The sequence below is a fragment of the Carassius auratus genome, chromosome 2, assembly GCF_003368295.1.
Source record: "Carassius auratus strain Wakin chromosome 2, ASM336829v1, whole genome shotgun sequence".
Lineage (NCBI taxonomy): Eukaryota > Metazoa > Chordata > Actinopteri > Cypriniformes > Cyprinidae > Carassius > Carassius auratus.
In genome coordinates this window covers 2561486-2578846 of record NC_039244.1, presented here as the reverse complement: position 1 = coordinate 2578846, position 17361 = coordinate 2561486, and the positions used below count along the sequence as shown (strand labels likewise).

The window sequence follows — 17361 nt, the reverse complement described above, 5'->3', positions numbered from 1 at the left end:
ACATCGTCTCAAACTCACTCGTGTATAAAATACTCCTTATATGAACATCCACATCACACTCATAAAGGGAAAAACACCCAGAAATCAAGGTTCTGTCATTTCTTCATTTAAGCTTTTCATTTTCTGTCAAAGATTTAAGGAAAGAAAGCAACACATTTTATGACTTTGTTTTATCTGTTTTTTTGGAGTTTGACAGTCTCAAAAAAATCTGATTTGATCCTAAATTCTATGGATTTCATCCTACATTTATAAAGGCAAAAACTGACATGAAAAATAATGAATCCAACTTTGTTCATTAAAAATAGACAGCCACAATATGCATTATAAGATGAGATAAAAATTATTTATTTTTTAATGAGAAACAATTTGTCAAAAAGTTTTTTGAATTTGAGACAAATGTTATTTTTACAAATTCTTTTAATGAGAATTTTGTGGATGAGATAAACATTATTATTATTATTTTTTGGATGATTTTTTAAGAGAATGTCATTGTTTATATTATTTACATAATTTTCTATTTTTAGACATATATATATATATATATATATATATATATATATATATATATATATATATATATATATATATATATTATAGATAAAATATAGCAATTATATATAATTGATGAATTAATAATTTTTCAAATTATATTTATACATATTCCCCAGGAAATCATAATGCATTAGGATAATTTTAAGCATGAACTGTTGTTACATTAAAAGTAAATAAATAATGACAGAATCTTTGTTTTTGGGAGATTTTGCCCTTTGAAACTCATTTGCGGCATGTTTTAGGATGTAAAGTCCCGTCAGGAGTGAAAGGGCGGGGCTTCTAGTAAAGTGCGTTCCTCTTGTGCAGCAGTTTTCATTCGTCCCGCCCCGTCAAGTGCATTCTGGGTAACAAACATCTGTTTGTTTTTGCGTCTCTCAGCCCAAGAAACCCATAAACGCCAAACTCCAGAGCACAGCTGTCGCCAGGTCGATGTGGTAACCAGCTCGGCAGCCGTTGCTGAGGCGCTGCGCGGCGCTGACCTCTGACCTCTGACCTCCAGCGGAGCACTGCACCAGCGGGGTCTGGTAGGACGTGGGTCGTCTGTCGGGTCGGTCGGGGCTGGAGCCGTCGCTGGGCCGCTGGCCGTTAAACAGCAGGAGTCTGCCGTCAGCGTCACGCTCCAATCGGAAGAGCTCGTACTCTGTGTGCGGGAGGCGGAGCCCCAGCGCTGCGCAGCCATTGGTCGGAGTCACGTCCTGCTCCACGCCCACCAGCCACGAGCCCTGAGCTCCGCAGCTGTTCCCTTTAAACACATTCAGCAGAGACACGGTCGCCAGATCCATCGGCCTCACGCGCATCTCACTCACTGCAGGAACAAACACAACCAGATACATGTGTGTGTGTGTGTGTTAGACACAGAGAAACAGCAAGGTTTAAGAGTATCAGTTTATCATATACTCAATTTTTCTCATTTATATATATATACCATGTTTCAGAAGGTTAGGATTTTTTTATGTTTAGAACTATTAAGATTTTAGCTTTTCATATATTTTTTGCATTGATGTAACAAGATAAAGCTTATGTTTTTTTTGTCTGTTTTTATTTATTTGTACTTTTCCCACTGTGTTGTACATAATTTTTTTAAAGAAAAATATAATATTTTTAATAAGATGTTGAGTCTTAAGATTTAATCGATTTTTATATATATATAAACAAGCATCTATATAATATTTTTAAAATCTACAAATAACCTATATATATATATTTTTTTTTTCTTTTTTTTCTTTATGTTTAGTACCAGTACAATTTAAGATGAGTATTTATTTATAATCATTTATTAAGTTACTTACTTTAACTTACTTTTTTTTGCATTGCGATATACGATTTTGTTTTCTGAGAAATATATATTAATATTTATATAAATAAATATTTATAAATATATACATTTATTCGTTATGGACAGTTAAACTTAAGATTTTTTGGTCACACTTTATTTTAGGGTCCAATTCTCACTATTAACTATCCATTAACTATGACTTTTGCCTCAATTAACCCCTTATTTGCTGCTTATTAATAGTTTATAAGGTAGTTGTTAAGTTTAGGGTATTGGGTAGGATTATAGATGTTGTGCATTATATGTACTTTATAAACACTAATAAACAGCCAATATGTTAATAATAGACTTGCTAATAAGCAACTAGTTATTAGTTTGAATTGGACCCTATACTAAAGTGTTACCGATTTTTTTAATGTTTAGAACCATTACCATTTAAGACTTTTAATTAATTAATTAATTGGTTAGTTGCATAGTGATACAAATGAGAGAAAAAAAACCAAGCTGTGTGTCTGTAAGGAGTTCTGCTGTTAAATGAGTTGACCTCTGACCTCTGAACTCAAACTCGGTGCCGCCCATGACGCGTGCGGAGCGCGGGCCGCGGCTGTAGTGACCGCGGGCGAACAGGCTGAAGGTGGGGTGTTTGCAGGCCGGGTCAGAGTAGTGATGGTAGTGACCCTCCCACGTGTGGTTGTCGTCGTGGAAGATGAAGTGTCTGGTGAGGAACAGGACCTCGGGCCGGACCTCGCAGCGGCGGGACGCCCACTGACCGCTCAGGGTCACCGTCAGCTCGGGCCGCGGCGGGAGGACAGCCGGGTGAAACTCGTCCGAGCGCGAGACGATTCGACAGACGACGCAGCTCACGTCCTGAACCTGAGGACACACACACATCAGACTCAGTTAGTAACACACACAAAACACACAGAAAATAAATGGAAGTGTATGAATAACATGTTTTATGCTAATGTATGATTTATTTATTTTTTTTATGTTTTTGGAAGTATCTTCCAGGGTTGCATTTATGTAATAAAAAATACAGTAAAGTAATTTTGAAATATTATATTATTTCTTTGTGTGAATATCTATTAAACTGTCATTTATTTCTGTAATGCACAGCTGAAATTTCAGCATCATTAATCCATAATGATATAATATATCATAATAATACTTTTAGTCAGCATTAAAATGATCAAAAGTGACAGATAAGACATTTATAATGTTACAAATTTCTATTTAAAATAAATGCTGTTTTTTAACGTTCATCTGTGAATCCTGAAAAATACAATGAATGCATCACAGTTTCTACAAAAATATTGTTCAACATTGATAATAATCAGAAATGTTTCTTGAGCAGTGAATCATCATATTTTCATGATTCTGAAGATCATGTGACACTGAAGACTGGAGGAATGATGCTGGAAATACAGCGGAGCATCACAGAAATAAATTACACTTTAACACAGATTCACACAGAAAACAGCTGATTTAAATTACAATAATATTTCACAATTTTACAGTATTTTTTATTAAATAAATGCAGCCTTGGTGAGCAGAAGAGACTCGCTCAAAAACATAAAAAACGCTATTATTGCAGACTCTTATATATTTAATATATTGTATATTTACAATTGTTCTGTCTAGATTTCAAACAGCATAATTTCTGATCACAAATTCACATTTCCACATTCATCTAAACTTCTAAACGACTTCTAAACGATTCTCTTCTTTTGTGCATCAGTTCTTGACTCTATTCTTCAGCACTCGTATCGCAGAGATATTTACTCTGAGCCGAGTGCTGCGACTGTATTTCATCCAGAGGAGCTTTGTTTGGTGTCAGATGAGAGCGAGTCTCTCTGTAAAGCTTTGCCAAATGAAAGAGCATTCGAGCAGAAAGCTAAACATTTCACATCAGATCCTGACGGAGTGCGAGAGAAAGCCTCGGTCCGTCTGAGACATAAACAGAGACGATAACCACAGCAGCTGCAGAACCTCAGAGCTCATCTCATCCACACACAACGGATGGAGAAACCTTCTTTTTAATCTCTCTCTCTCTCTCTCTCTCTCTCTCTCTCTCTCTCTATATATATATATTTATTTATTATTATTATTATTTTTTAATTTATTTATTTATTTATTTATTTTTTTTAATTATTCTTTTTATTTTATTTTATTTATTTATTTATTTTTAATTTTTTTCAGTTAGCTGTCCAGGCAAGATTTCTCATTTGGCATACTAAAATAATTAAAACGAATTAAGCCTAAAACTTTTTTTTTTTTTTTTTTTTACATAAAAATCTACGCATATACTATTTGAAAACACGAAAAATAAAAAAAATGACATTATTAATAAAATTATACAAATATTTACAAAATAATAAATAATAATGACATTAAATGATTTACATGGTAATAAATATTACTAATGAAAATAATATAATACTAATAATATTGATAATAATTATTATAGTATTAATTTATACAATAATAAATATTATATTAAAGCTGAAGTATTTAAATAACAAACTAAATAAAACTAATAAATAAAAATGTATAATACAAATGAATGAATATAAATAACACTCTAGCAAAATACACTATTTTAAAACACCATTAAAATTACCTAAAAAATTACCTAACCCTAAAATTACAAAAATTTTAATAAAATACAAATATTTCATAAAATAATAAATTATGATAATTATATTTTATTTTATTAAAAACAACTAAAAATATTAAATATTTATACAATTATAAATATTAATATTAAATATTTTATATGACAAAAATATTACTAATATTAAATGATTATAAGATAATACATATTTTTTACAATAATAAATAATAATTATATAAAAAACAATACATGAAAGTTAAAGCACTAAAATAACTAAAATTAATAAATAAAAATCTATATACTATTTGAAAACATGAAAACTAATAAAAATGACAAAAGCACCGCAAAAGTTGATAAATATTACTAATGTTTAATAATTATAAAACAATATAATATTAATAATATTGATAATAATAATTATTATTATTATAAATGTATACAATAATAATTCTAATATGAAAAATGATATATTAAAGTTGAAGTGCTAAAATAACAAACTAAATAAACTAAAACTAATAATTAAAAATTTCTAGTAAATCTTAATGAATATAAATAACACTAATATAAATATACTATTTAAAAACACCAAAACTAACAAAAATTACAAAAATAACTAAATGTTAACATAAAATCAATTAAGTAATATTTCATAAAATAATAAATAATAATAATAATATTACATTATATTTTATAAAACAAAAACTAAAAATATTAAATAATATTTATAAAATAATAAATAACAATATTAAATATTTTATATGACAAAAATATTACTGAAATAAATTTTTTATATATAAAATAATAATAAATATTTTTTACAATAATAAAGAATACCTATATTAAAAATAATACTTTAAAGTTGAAGCACTAAACTAATTAATAAATAATAACCTTTATACTATACTAATAAAAATGACAAAAAACATAATAAAATTACTAACATTTTAAATAAAATCATAATAATTTTAAATAATATTTTATAAAATAAAAAAAACATATATTATTATTAATAACATTATATATTATATCTAATAATAATAAATATGACTAACATTACTTAACTATAAAATAATATAATAATTATAAAAATATATATTTTATACAATAATAAACAAACATTTTAAATAATATAATGAATAATAGATACTAATAATAATACTTATAATACTATTAAATATTTTATACAATAATAAATAACGCTTATATTAAATTACATACATAACAAAAATAATATATAATATTAAACAATAATAAATAACAAAATTGGGTTTTTCGCAGTAATGCCACAGAAAAATGGACCGTTCATTTTTATTTATTATCTTTAGGTAATGGAAGAATTTTTCTAGGCGCTTTCATCAGCGTCTGTCATTCAGAGACCCATAGAACTGTCTCACAGCAGGCCGTCTGGGGTCTGAATCGTTTGAATGGCTGCTGAAGCTCTCACCTGTGTATTCTGCAGTGCCGGCTGGTAGCTGGAGGGTCTGTAAAACATCCTCTGTGCTGTGTCGGTGTGAATGTCTCCCAGGTACAGCTCCTCCATCAGCTGATCCAGACTGTGATGCAGGTATTGCTTCTCCAGCCGCAGCAGCTGCAGCTCGTGCATGGAGACGTTCAGAGCACAGATGCAGCCGGAGTCGCCCTCGTCGCTCCACAGCTCGTAGCTGATGTTCGGCAGCCAGGAGCCCGGGTCCCTGCAGCTGTGCTTCAGCCGCTGAGAAAGTTCTCGGGCCACGGACGCCGAGTGACACACCAGACGCATGCCGTGGATCTGATAGTCGGCCTCGGTGCCGCCTCGGACAATCCAGGACGCCTGCCTTAGACGCACACGGCCCCGGATCAGCAGCGTGTAGCTCGGCACCGTGCACTGGTTGTCTGAGTAGTAGAACTGATGAGCCTGAAAGGTGTTGTTGTGAAAGAAACGGTACGAGCGAGTGATGAACTCTGGACCGGGACGAACCTCACAGCTGGCACGAGAGAACAGAGACAAGTCACATATAACACACGCTTCTTCAAGGAATAATTCACTCCAAAACAAAAGTCAGCCATCATTCACTCACCAAATATCTAGATAAAATATTAAAAAAATATACTATAAATAGCGATAATATTAAGTAATGCCAAAATAATATTTTATAATTTATAATAAATAATAAAAAATCAAAGATATTATTAAAAAGTATTAAATAATAATTTATAAAATACTAAAAGTATTAAATAAAATGTATTAAACAATAAACAAGAATACTATTCAATAATATAAAAGAAATTATTACAAATATTAAATAATACATTTTTCATTGCAAACCACAAACCAGTCCAACTCACCAAATATTTAGCTAAAATATTAAATAAAACAATAAATATGGATAATATTAAGTAAGCCAAAATGTTATAATTAAAATATAAAATCATATTTATAAAACACTAAACAAAAGATATTAAATAGTATGAAATAATAATTGATAATAAAAAATACAAATATTAAATTACATTTATAAAACAATAAACAAGGATAATATTAAATAGTATTAAATAACATTTTATAAAATAAGAAGTAAATATTAAATACATTTGTAAATTAAACATAATTTAACATATAATTAAACATAAAAATTATTTAACCAAAACAGACATAACAAAAATCAGTCATAATTAACTCACCAATATAAAAATTGTTTTAGCAAACAAACAAAATAATTAAATTTAATTAAATTTAATAAGATCTATAAAACAATAAATAATTGATTAAATAATATGTACTTAAAAAAACAATTCTATTAAATAATACTAAATAATATTTTATCCAATAATGAAAAATATATAAAATAATAACTTCAAGTAATATATTATTTTATAATATAAATACATAATATTTCACTCTCATTGCATACCCATATGGCTTTCTCCCTGCTTTAAAGAAATTTACTTTTTGATGAGTGGAAACGTCTCGGTTACATATGGTAACCCTCGTTCCCTGAAGGAGGGAATGGAGACATCATGTCGGTGATCGACTAATTGGGATATCGCTTTGATAGACCAATCTACTTCGATTGTAAACTAAACGAGCCAATGCACATTGGCATGCAATGACAGCATCCAGCTGTCGCTGATCACAGCGTGAGTATAAGAAGGCAGCAGGTGCAATGCATAACAGGTTTCGCTTCGAAGCCGAGCCGGAGACCCGGTAGCTCAGCGGCAGTACAGCAACCATTACGACGGGATGTGACGTCTCCGTTCCCTCCATCAGGGAACGAGGGTTACTATATGTAACCGAGACGTTCCCTTTCAGTCGGTCACTCTATACTTCATGTTGGTGACCAGCTAATTGGGACCCCTACCAAAGCGCCATGGATGCCGCCCCTTCCAGTGTCCTGTGTGAGCCATCTGCGCCTGTCAGGTGTAGGGTGGGGCTCGGAACAAGTATTTCCACTCAACATTGTCAAAGCACTACCTCACTGGGTGAGATTGGATAACACTGGGAAAACGTACCTGTTACACTTAGAACAGGGATGCTGCATCCTTCCCGAAGGAGTTTTCAAAAGCAAATACACATATAGCATACGTTTAAGTGTATATGGAGAAATTGGGAATGCAGAAGTCTGCCGGGGAAACATGGGCTCTAAGGCTATACCGTGGACTATACCTATACGAGTACCGCTTAGGTCCTCAATATGGAACCCAGCCTTCCATGGTTCTCACAGATTCATCATGAAGGCCTGGCGCCAGACATTCTGCCACGTCCAGCTGCCTGGATCGATGGAGGCTCTCAACAGGGTCTACAGTGCAGACACTCTGGAGCAGTTTTAGCAAGCTGACACTAACCAGGGCCTTTCGGTGCCACTACCCATTTGAGGTGAGAACACAGGAGGATACCGGCTCTACACGAAGGCTATAGAACCTAGCGGATGTGTTAGGGGTTGCCCAGCCCGCAGCTCTACAAATATCTGTCAGCGAGGCGCCATGAGCCAGCGCCCAGGAGGATGCAACACTTCTAGTTGAGTGAGCTCATAACCTGAGCGGGCAGGGCACACCCTGTGCCTGATAGGTCAGGGTTATGGCATCCACAATCCAGTGGGCCATCCTCTGCTTAGAGATGGCATTCCCCTTCTGCCGGCCTCCGTAACAGACAAAGAGCTGGTCTCAGGTCCTGAAGCTTTGTGTCTGGTCTACGTAGCATCTCAACGCTTGGATGGGACAGAGCAAAACCAGAGCTGGGTCTGCCTCCTCCAGGGTCAGCGCTTGCAGGTTCACCACTTAGTCTTTGAAGGGTATGTTGGGAACCTTGGGCACATAGCCGGGCCGGGGCTTCAGGATTACCTGGGAGTCTCCAGGGTTCAGGATTACCTGGGATTACTCTGTGTAGTAACAGCTGCTCTATGTGAAATCACGCACTTGATGGAATTAACCGCTGATTAGAGAACCGGCTTTACTGATGAGATGCGCATTAACGATCGGCCGATCGTGATCGGAGCACCCCTAACGAGGAACACTAGTTCGGGCAACCAGGTCCGAGTGGGCCAATATGGACCAGCACGTGTTTGCCTCGTAAGCAACCTTTGAGGCAGTTCAGAGGAAAGCGTACTGCTAACAACTCTAGGCAATTGATGGCCAATGCAGCTGCGTTCCCGTCCAAACCCCCTGAGACTGCATGCCTATTGGACGTGGCCCCCCACAGCCAGTGGTGGAGGGATCCTTGTCTCACTTGGAGACAAGGACAGCCAGAAGGGCAGGACCTTGTACTGATATGCCCGTCCTTCGAATGCAAACTGCAGAGAAGGTCTGTGGCGTGGAAGGTCTGTTGCCTTATTATACTCACGCTGTGATCAGCGGCAGCTGGATAAAATTATTGCATCCCAATGTGCATTGGGTCGTTTAGTTTACAATTGAAGTAGATTGGTCTATCAAAGCGATATCCCAGTTAGTCAGTCACCGACTTGACTTCGAGATTGCAGACTGAAAGGGAATCTCTCTGTCTCTCTCTCTCACCTGGTGGAGACCCAGTGTCCCTGGATGTTGGGTGGCATCTGGACAGTGATGCGGGCCCCATTGTGCAGGTGTTTCAGCATGTGGAGACACTGTGTGTCTGTGGACGGCCAGACGAGACTCTTCTCTAGAGCCAGACGAGGAGACAAGCCCTTCACACAACCTGATGAGATCAAGCACAGCTCACCTCATGCAGACCAAAACACTGAAGTAATATGACCTGAAAATGTACCCCAGTCCAACACTGTAAAGCTGGTAGAGCAAAATCTTTCTCAGAAAATTACCTAGCACTTGAAACACCTAAGAAAAACTCTATCAACACTTTAAAGGGATAGCTAAGTTTTTTAGCCGAAACCGTGCTCTTCTGTGATTCATGTAATGAAAATCGATGACTGCTGGCTCTTTGAGAGTCAAAAAAGTATATACAAGCAACACACAAATTAATCCTCGTGGCTCCTGATGATATATCGAGGTCTTATGAAGAGAAACGATCAGTCTGTGCAAGAAACTGAACATTATTTACAGCAGTATTAACTGTAATCCAGATCCAGTGATGTCCGGTTCACGAACAAATCATTCTTTTGAACTGATTCGTTTAGTGAACTAGTTGAACCAGTTCATCGAATCGGACTGAATCATGTGAAGGGGTCAAATTATCGTTTTTATTGTTTCTCGTTGTTTATGTATGAAGGTGAGCTGATGCATATAGGTTTATTCACTTTAAGTGCTTTAGACACATAAAACATCCATGTTTCACATCATTATTGGGTACTTTAATAATATAATTGCATATACAATGATGTCACTGTGTGATTATGTAAACGAACTAGTGAAATGAACCAATTCATTGAATCTAACTGTCCGAAAGAATCAGTTCAGAGAAAAGAATCGTATTTCAATGTTCGCCTGTTCAGTTTCTTGCACAGACTGATCGTTTCTCTTCATAAGACCTTGATATATTGTCAGGAGTCACAGGGATTCATTTTGTGTTGCCTATATATGCTTTTTTGACTCTGAAAGCAGTGGTAGACATTGACTTGCATTATATGGATCACCAAGGAGTATGGCTTTTTAAGCCAAATAAGTAAATAACCAGGAAAATAAGACTTAAATGACCTTTAAATGAATGAAAGTAACTGTCCAACTGTATAGCTGAGTAATAGCAGTTTATGTTAGCATTGAAATAATTTATAAAGGGGTTCATTCACAAAAATAAATATACATATGAATGTCAAAAGTAAACATGCATGCAGTGATCCCTGTTTGTAAAGATTCCTACACAATGTTTAGATCACATGATCACTATTCAAAATCAATGCTAAAAATAACTGCAGAATGAAGTGGCGCAGAGACAGACGGATGAACATTCGAGGATATAAAGCGCTTTAATGAATGTGGGAACGAGCCGCTGCTGGACTGAGATCAGCTATTATAATTCATTTTCAGATTTCACATAATGACACTTGGAGCAAATAAAGCTGATGGCTGGATAACAGCAAACACATTTCTGGCCGGCGATCAAGAGGCCGCCAGATGAAATCAGAAAAACCTCCAAGAGCTGGAGAATCTGAGCAGTGAAACCTCGGAAATGAAAGTATTTCGGTGCCTGAGGCTGCAGCTCTGGATTCCACAGCAACGGTTCTGTTAACAGTTCTTTGCGAAACCATCGATTCCAATGAAAAAGCTTTATTTGTAAGAATGTTCAGCCGTGTTTCTTTTTACAGATCATAAAGCAACACTGTGTTCCCCAGGGAAACTCCAGCTGGACCAGCTGGAAACATTAGGAACGCTTCAGTGCTGCAATCATATCAAGAGTCTCTCTCTCTCTCTCTCTCTCTCTCTATGTGTCTCTCTCTCTCTATCTCTCTGACACACACTGTACACTAGCATTCAAAAATTTCTGCTCACCAGTTCTGCATTTATTTTCTCAAAAATACAGAAAAAACAGTAATATTGTGAAAAAATATTATAGTTTTAAAAAGCTGTTTTCGGTGTGAATATATTGTAAACTGTAATTTATTTTTGTGATCAAAGCTGAATTTTCAGCATCATTACAGTTAAACTCATCTAGAGAAGGTTCAAGTTCTTCTCAAGTTACTAAACCTCTGTCATCTGGTTTGATGTGTCTTTAAACCACTCTATCTGTTTTGTGAATTATTCTCTACTAGCTAAATGAATAAATGGCATACACACTAATGCTTCTCGAAAGAAATTAATACTTTTATGCTGCGAGGCTGTATTAAATGGATCAAAAATGGCAGTAAAGACATTTATAACACAAAAATATTGAGCAGCACAACTGTTTTCAACATTGATAATAATCAGAAATGTTTCTTGAGCAGTAAATCATCATATTTTCATGATTTCTGAAGATCATGTGACACTGAAGACTGGAGGAATGATGCTGAAAATACAGCGGAGCATCACAGAAATAAATTACACTTCAACAGATATTCACACAGAAAACAGATGTTTTACATTAGAATAATATTTCGCTATTTTTACTGTTTTTGTTATCAGATGCATCCTTTTGGAACCTTTTCATAAATTCACTTAATTTGTTCTTCTGAAGTCTAGAACATAACTATAACTAGTTATGGATTTAAAGTATTCAGTTATGGATCAATGACCTGATGTTAATGCTGAAGCCGAACATCAAGTGTGTTTGGTTCCCAGTGCTGTTTTTCTACTGTATCTCAATCAAAGCGTCCACAGCGCTCTGGAGACCCGACCGCGAGAACATTTCCAGCTGCTGAGGTAAAGCTCAAACACACAGCGCTCCGGATACAGACGACAACAGCACTCCATCTCAAAGCGCTCCACCACACGCTTCTTCCGGAGAGCCGCTCTAACGGCCCTCTCGTTAATTCTGATTATATGTACAAGTTTATGAGCTTGTAGACGTTTTAATGGACGCATGATTCAATGGAAGAAAGGGGTTTGCTGTGGATAAGAATAGATCGGGACATGAGATTACAGCACATGCATTTAGAGAAGAAGAATGGGCTCCGAGCTCAATGCTTATTTTCTCTCTAGCAGCCTGAAGATCTTTGCTTTTTTACTTTTTGTATGTATTTTCCCCAGATTTTAGACAATTAAATAGTTAATGATAAGACACTGTTGTTGCATAACACAAGACAACATGTGTAAGACAGAATATAATTAACTGGACTTACTGTTTCAAACAGCATTATGTCATCTTAAAGGGATCAAATCACACCTTTTTTACATTTATTATTTTCCCGAGATAATGTTATAACATTTTATAATTTACAAACACTTTGTAACAAATATAAAGCATAAAATTATCCTAAAAATCAATTCCTGGAGAGAAATATTGCTATTAAAAAGAAATACATACCTCAGACACATTTAAGACATAAAAAAAAAAATTAATATATATATTTATATATATTTATTTATATATATTTATTTATTTATATATAAAATTAACTTGATTATTTGAATATAAATGAATATAAGTTTATGTTTATATACATTTATATTTGGATTTTTTTATGTTTATATAAATAAATAAATAAATATATATTTAAATATATAAAACTATATGCACAAAACTGATCTTAACTCTTGTAGTTTATGTAATGTTATCTTAAAGGGGTCATATCACACTTTTTTATTACTTTTATTATTTATTTTTCACACATGATGTTATAAAATCTTTAGGTACCAAAAACATATTTTATGTCAATTCCTGCTGCTGTTTAGGAAGACGATCTAAACTGTCTCGTAGTTTCAGGATGTTTCTCATCCTGTTCATCTGTGACGTCAGAAAGTACCTGAGGATTCGTTTGGTTAAAAGCATCTGCTAAATAATAAATGCAAGTTCGTTTAGTTTTATTAAAGAGACAGTTCGTTTAAAAAGATCATTCTGTCATCATTTACCCATCATCGTGTCATTCAAACCTTGACTGACTTTCTTTTGTGAAACACAGAAGAGTATTTGATATTGGACCCCATTGACTTTTATTAGATGGACATAAAAAGAGATTTTGGGGGTTTGAGTTTATAATATATGTTTTGGGTGAACTGTCCCTTTAAGATGTTCTGCACATTCTCTGTATGTGATAAAGTGTGGTTCTGGTCGAGTGTAATGTTCTGGCTCGTCTATGACCCCATCCTGAGGTTTTTTCCTCTATAAATGTACAGCAGGCTCTAATCTGGCCCGACGCAGGCTTTTACGGCTGCTATAATGCACCACTTAATTAAACGTTAGATTCTCTTAAACACACTGGAGAGAATAAAGCACGGATGAAAATATCTTTTTTATCTCTGGGCTCTGTTTGAAGCGGCTGCCAAGCGTTTCCAGCTGATGAAACGGGTCAGATGTAGTCCAGCGAGACTTTATGTGATCTTCAGACCAAAGAAACAGCTTTTTAAGTGATTATATTCCTCCTAGCTCAATCTCTGTTCTTCCCACTTCATCTAAGAGGGCTAGAAAAGAAACAGAAGTGGCAAAAATGCGCCATATATTTACAATGATCCCCAGAAGTCATGCAACATTTTCATGTTTCATTGCATTCTTTTTGAGACTAGAGACACTAACATGAAGCATGGAAAAGACCCTTAAAATCAATCCCAGGAGGCATTGTTTTCATTAAGATTGCATTAATTAATGTCCATAAAACTCAACTCAATTACCTACAATTTGCATTGTATTTTATTGAAGTGTTTTGACAAATGTTTCGGGTCTCCTGCTGTTGATGATCACTAATAAAATAAAATAATTCATTTAATTTTTAACCCAAAAGTTGGTGTTTTGACCCAAAGTTGAGTTAAAACAATAATGTAGTATACTTTTAAGTTAGTACATATTGAATAAGTTAAAGTGATAACTACAACTTGTTTAAAGTTGCATTTGTTACCAATATAAACGTTTATAATCTTTTTTCTTAGGAAATAGTAAAGTATTTTTTGGGGGGGCTGCACAATACCAAAGATATTTTTGCTAGTATTTTAACATTTCTATTCTATTTTCGTATTCTTATTCAATCTCTAACACTAAACAGGAGAGGAATGAAAACACTCACCAAACACTATCATCATCATCATCATCATCAGGACACACACAGCCATTATTCCCGCGGAATGCGAGCGGTTTTCCCGCAGTAGCTTCATTCCTCAGATTAATCACACATGAAGTCTCTCTTTTATCCAGAACTTTAAGATTGTAGTCCGAGAACATCCACGCGACCCGCCGCGCGCTGCGCGCACACGCACACGCACTGGAGACGCGCACGACGCGCGAGGAGAAACATCTGAAACACTCGCGCTCCAGCAGCAGCAGCGCTTCATATGAGAGCAGGAGGAGAGAGAGAGAGAGAGGGAGGGAGAGAGAGAGAGGGAGACAGAGAGAGGGAGAGAGAGGGAGGGAGAGAGAGAGAGGGAGGTTTGGACTCAGAGCTGATTTTCATTAGGAATCTCAAATCCAGACCACATCAAACAGATCCTGATCTTAGAACGATTTAATTCTTCCTGTCCCAACTTGCAACTTTTTGTCGAGGACACTTTTTAAATACAAGTCCCCCCCCCCCCCCACACACACATACAAATAGTGGAACTTATTTAATTTTTACTTTTCATGTTATTTTTATTTCCATTAACATCTATCCACTAAAAAGGTAAATATGTGTGTGTGTGTGTGTGTGTGTGTGACAACACAATGACTAGAATTTTTTTATTATTCTTGAAAACGAGATATTATATCTCAAGGGGTTAATCCTAATAATAATAAAAAATAAAAACTGATCCAAAATATTAAAAGTATAATATCATAAAAATTCTAAATTAACACTGATATAGATTTATATACAGTTCATATATATTATAATACACAAATTTAGTAGGAATAAGCCTTTTTTTAACCTTTTACTTGAAGATTTCTACATTTCTATGATTTCTGAGTCATCTCATAAGAAAGCTGCGAAAATTGTAATTTTAAAAAAAAGATTATTTCCTTGCTTTCTGACATATATCATCATTCTGTATTGCTTAGGTTAGCCAATTACACACACACACACACACACACACACACACATACAAACCTGCCAACATTGTGCAATCAGTCTTCATGGATGAAATCAGTTTAAAGCAATGATTTATCAGTAATAAAATCTAAACGCGTTCCTGTAGCTCAAGCAGTAGATCATGCCGCTAGCAACATCAAGGTCTTGGGTTCGATTTCCAAGGAACGCATGAACTGATCAAACGCATGCTTCAATGCAATACACGTCTCTTTGGATAAAATCATCTGCCAAATGCATGAATGTAAATATGATCACAGCATTTCCATTTCTCTCGAATGAAGACCCTTGTCTGTCAGATGCAGCATTTTACAAAGACTTTACAAGAGCTGTGAGTGAAGGTTTGCTGTCGAAACACCATGTGGATTCACTTTAGCTCTGAGGCAGATGGAGACAGAGACACTGTTCATTAAAGGAGACGTCCCTCCTCAAAAAGACACTTTTGTCATCACTTTCTCACTCTAATGTTGTTGCAAACCCATGACTTTCCATCTTCCCCAAAACGCCATGTCTGAGCAGTTTAAAACACTATCAAAAGACTTACAGCACTCACTTCTTTTTATCTTTCAGTAAAATTGTGAATTGTATCTTTCTTCTCTTTGATTTCATTTTATTATTTCTGTCTTCTACACTGTATTTTTTTTCTTAATGCATATTACGTTGCTGTGCACTATTTTCAGTTTGCTCTTATTTTAATTGCATGCAATGCTGCAATCGCTTTGCCAAAACAAATGCCAAAAATATTTGTCATGCCAATAAAGCAGTGAACTGTCCCTTTAAGAAATGCATTCACTGACTTCATCGTGCACTGGTTGTGTTAAAGTGAATCCACATGCTATATACAGAGTAAAACATGTCTTTGTAAGATTGAGAAAACTCTGTAAATGCTGCAACTGAAAGCAATGGTGTCACAGAAAAAGCAAAACAAGGCAAGCTTTAACACACTGACTGGCTTGAGTCTCTCTCAGTTCAAAGCACTTTAATCTTGTGGTTTGGCTTCAGTCAGACAGGATTTGTGTGGGAGTGTCTCTCTCTCTCTCTCTGTCTCACTCTCTCAGTCTGTGTGTCTGTCTCTCGCCCGCTGGCAGCTGTGAATGTGTGGAAACAGAGATGTTGGCGAAGCCTCTAAAGCGGTGACTTCATACCGATCCGCTGCTTTGAATCGCTGTAGTTCACTTTTCCTGTCTCTATTGTTCGAGCCGAATGTTTTCTGGAAAACCACATCCTGAGAAACGGCTCGAGTCGAGTCCAGCTTGAGAGAAACTCGCAGCACTTCTGTCTGTCAGTCTCCAGATTCCTCCTCCATCCTGACGAGCAGAGACAGATGCTTTCAGAGCGAGCAGAATCATGTTTACTGCGCTGATTTACAGAGGAGATGATTTCAGGAGTGCAACGCCTGGTTAGAGAGTTTCACAAACCCTCCAGAATCAGTCCTCAAAACACACTTTGACCTCTGACCTCTCTCTGTGTGTTTGTGTGACCTCGTTCAGCAGAATCTCTTTGACATTAAAGGGACAAAACCAACACCAGTTTCAGATGATCACAGATCCAACCACAGCCTGCGTTAGTTATCAGTTTACTGCTAACATTTAACAAAAAAAAAAATTCATTTCAGTTAGTTAAGGCAAAAGATCTCATTTTAGTAGAACATCAATAGCTAAAACTAAAACACAAATGTATACACACACACACACACACACACATAGATGTATAAAAAACACACAACAAAATTAATAAAATGTAAAATGTAAACTAGTGTTAATAAATATTAATAAAATTATTATTATATTAAGAAAATACAATTATAAAAATATCTAATTATCAATATCAGTTTTTATTTAAATTTTAATGTTTTATTAATTTGGTTGCGTTCATATACACACACACACACACAC

The 17361-nt window shown here is 35.1% G+C and overlaps 1 protein-coding gene across 1 annotated transcript; it reads right to left on the bottom strand.

Annotated features, from left to right (window-relative positions):
* Positions 1-616: 616 nt before the first annotated feature.
* On the bottom strand, positions 617-14653 carry LOC113112396 (protein APCDD1-like). The gene is made up of 5 exons (XM_026277943.1): positions 14474-14653; positions 9426-9585; positions 5884-6403; positions 2377-2698; positions 617-1357 (listed from the first exon to the last, which is right to left on the bottom strand). The coding sequence occupies exons 1-5, from the start codon at positions 14559-14561 to the stop codon at positions 927-929; spliced, it is 1521 nt and encodes a 506-aa protein (XP_026133728.1). The 5' UTR covers positions 14562-14653; the 3' UTR covers positions 617-926.
* Between the last annotated feature and the right edge of the window lie 2708 nt (positions 14654-17361).

Excerpts from the sequence above, each read along its gene's own strand:
- LOC113112396 (XM_026277943.1), bottom strand. The coding sequence starts at position 14,561 with ATGAAGCTACTGCGGGAAAACCGCTCGCATTCCGCGGGAATAATGGCT. Across the intron at positions 6,404-9,425 it reads GGACACTGGGTCTCCACCAG|CTGTGAGGTTCGTCCCGGTC; the intron begins GTGAGAGAGAGA and ends CTCTCGTGCCAG. Across the intron at positions 1,358-2,376 it reads CACCGAGTTTGAGTTCAGAG|TGAGTGAGATGCGCGTGAGG; the intron begins GTCAGAGGTCAA and ends TTGTTCCTGCAG.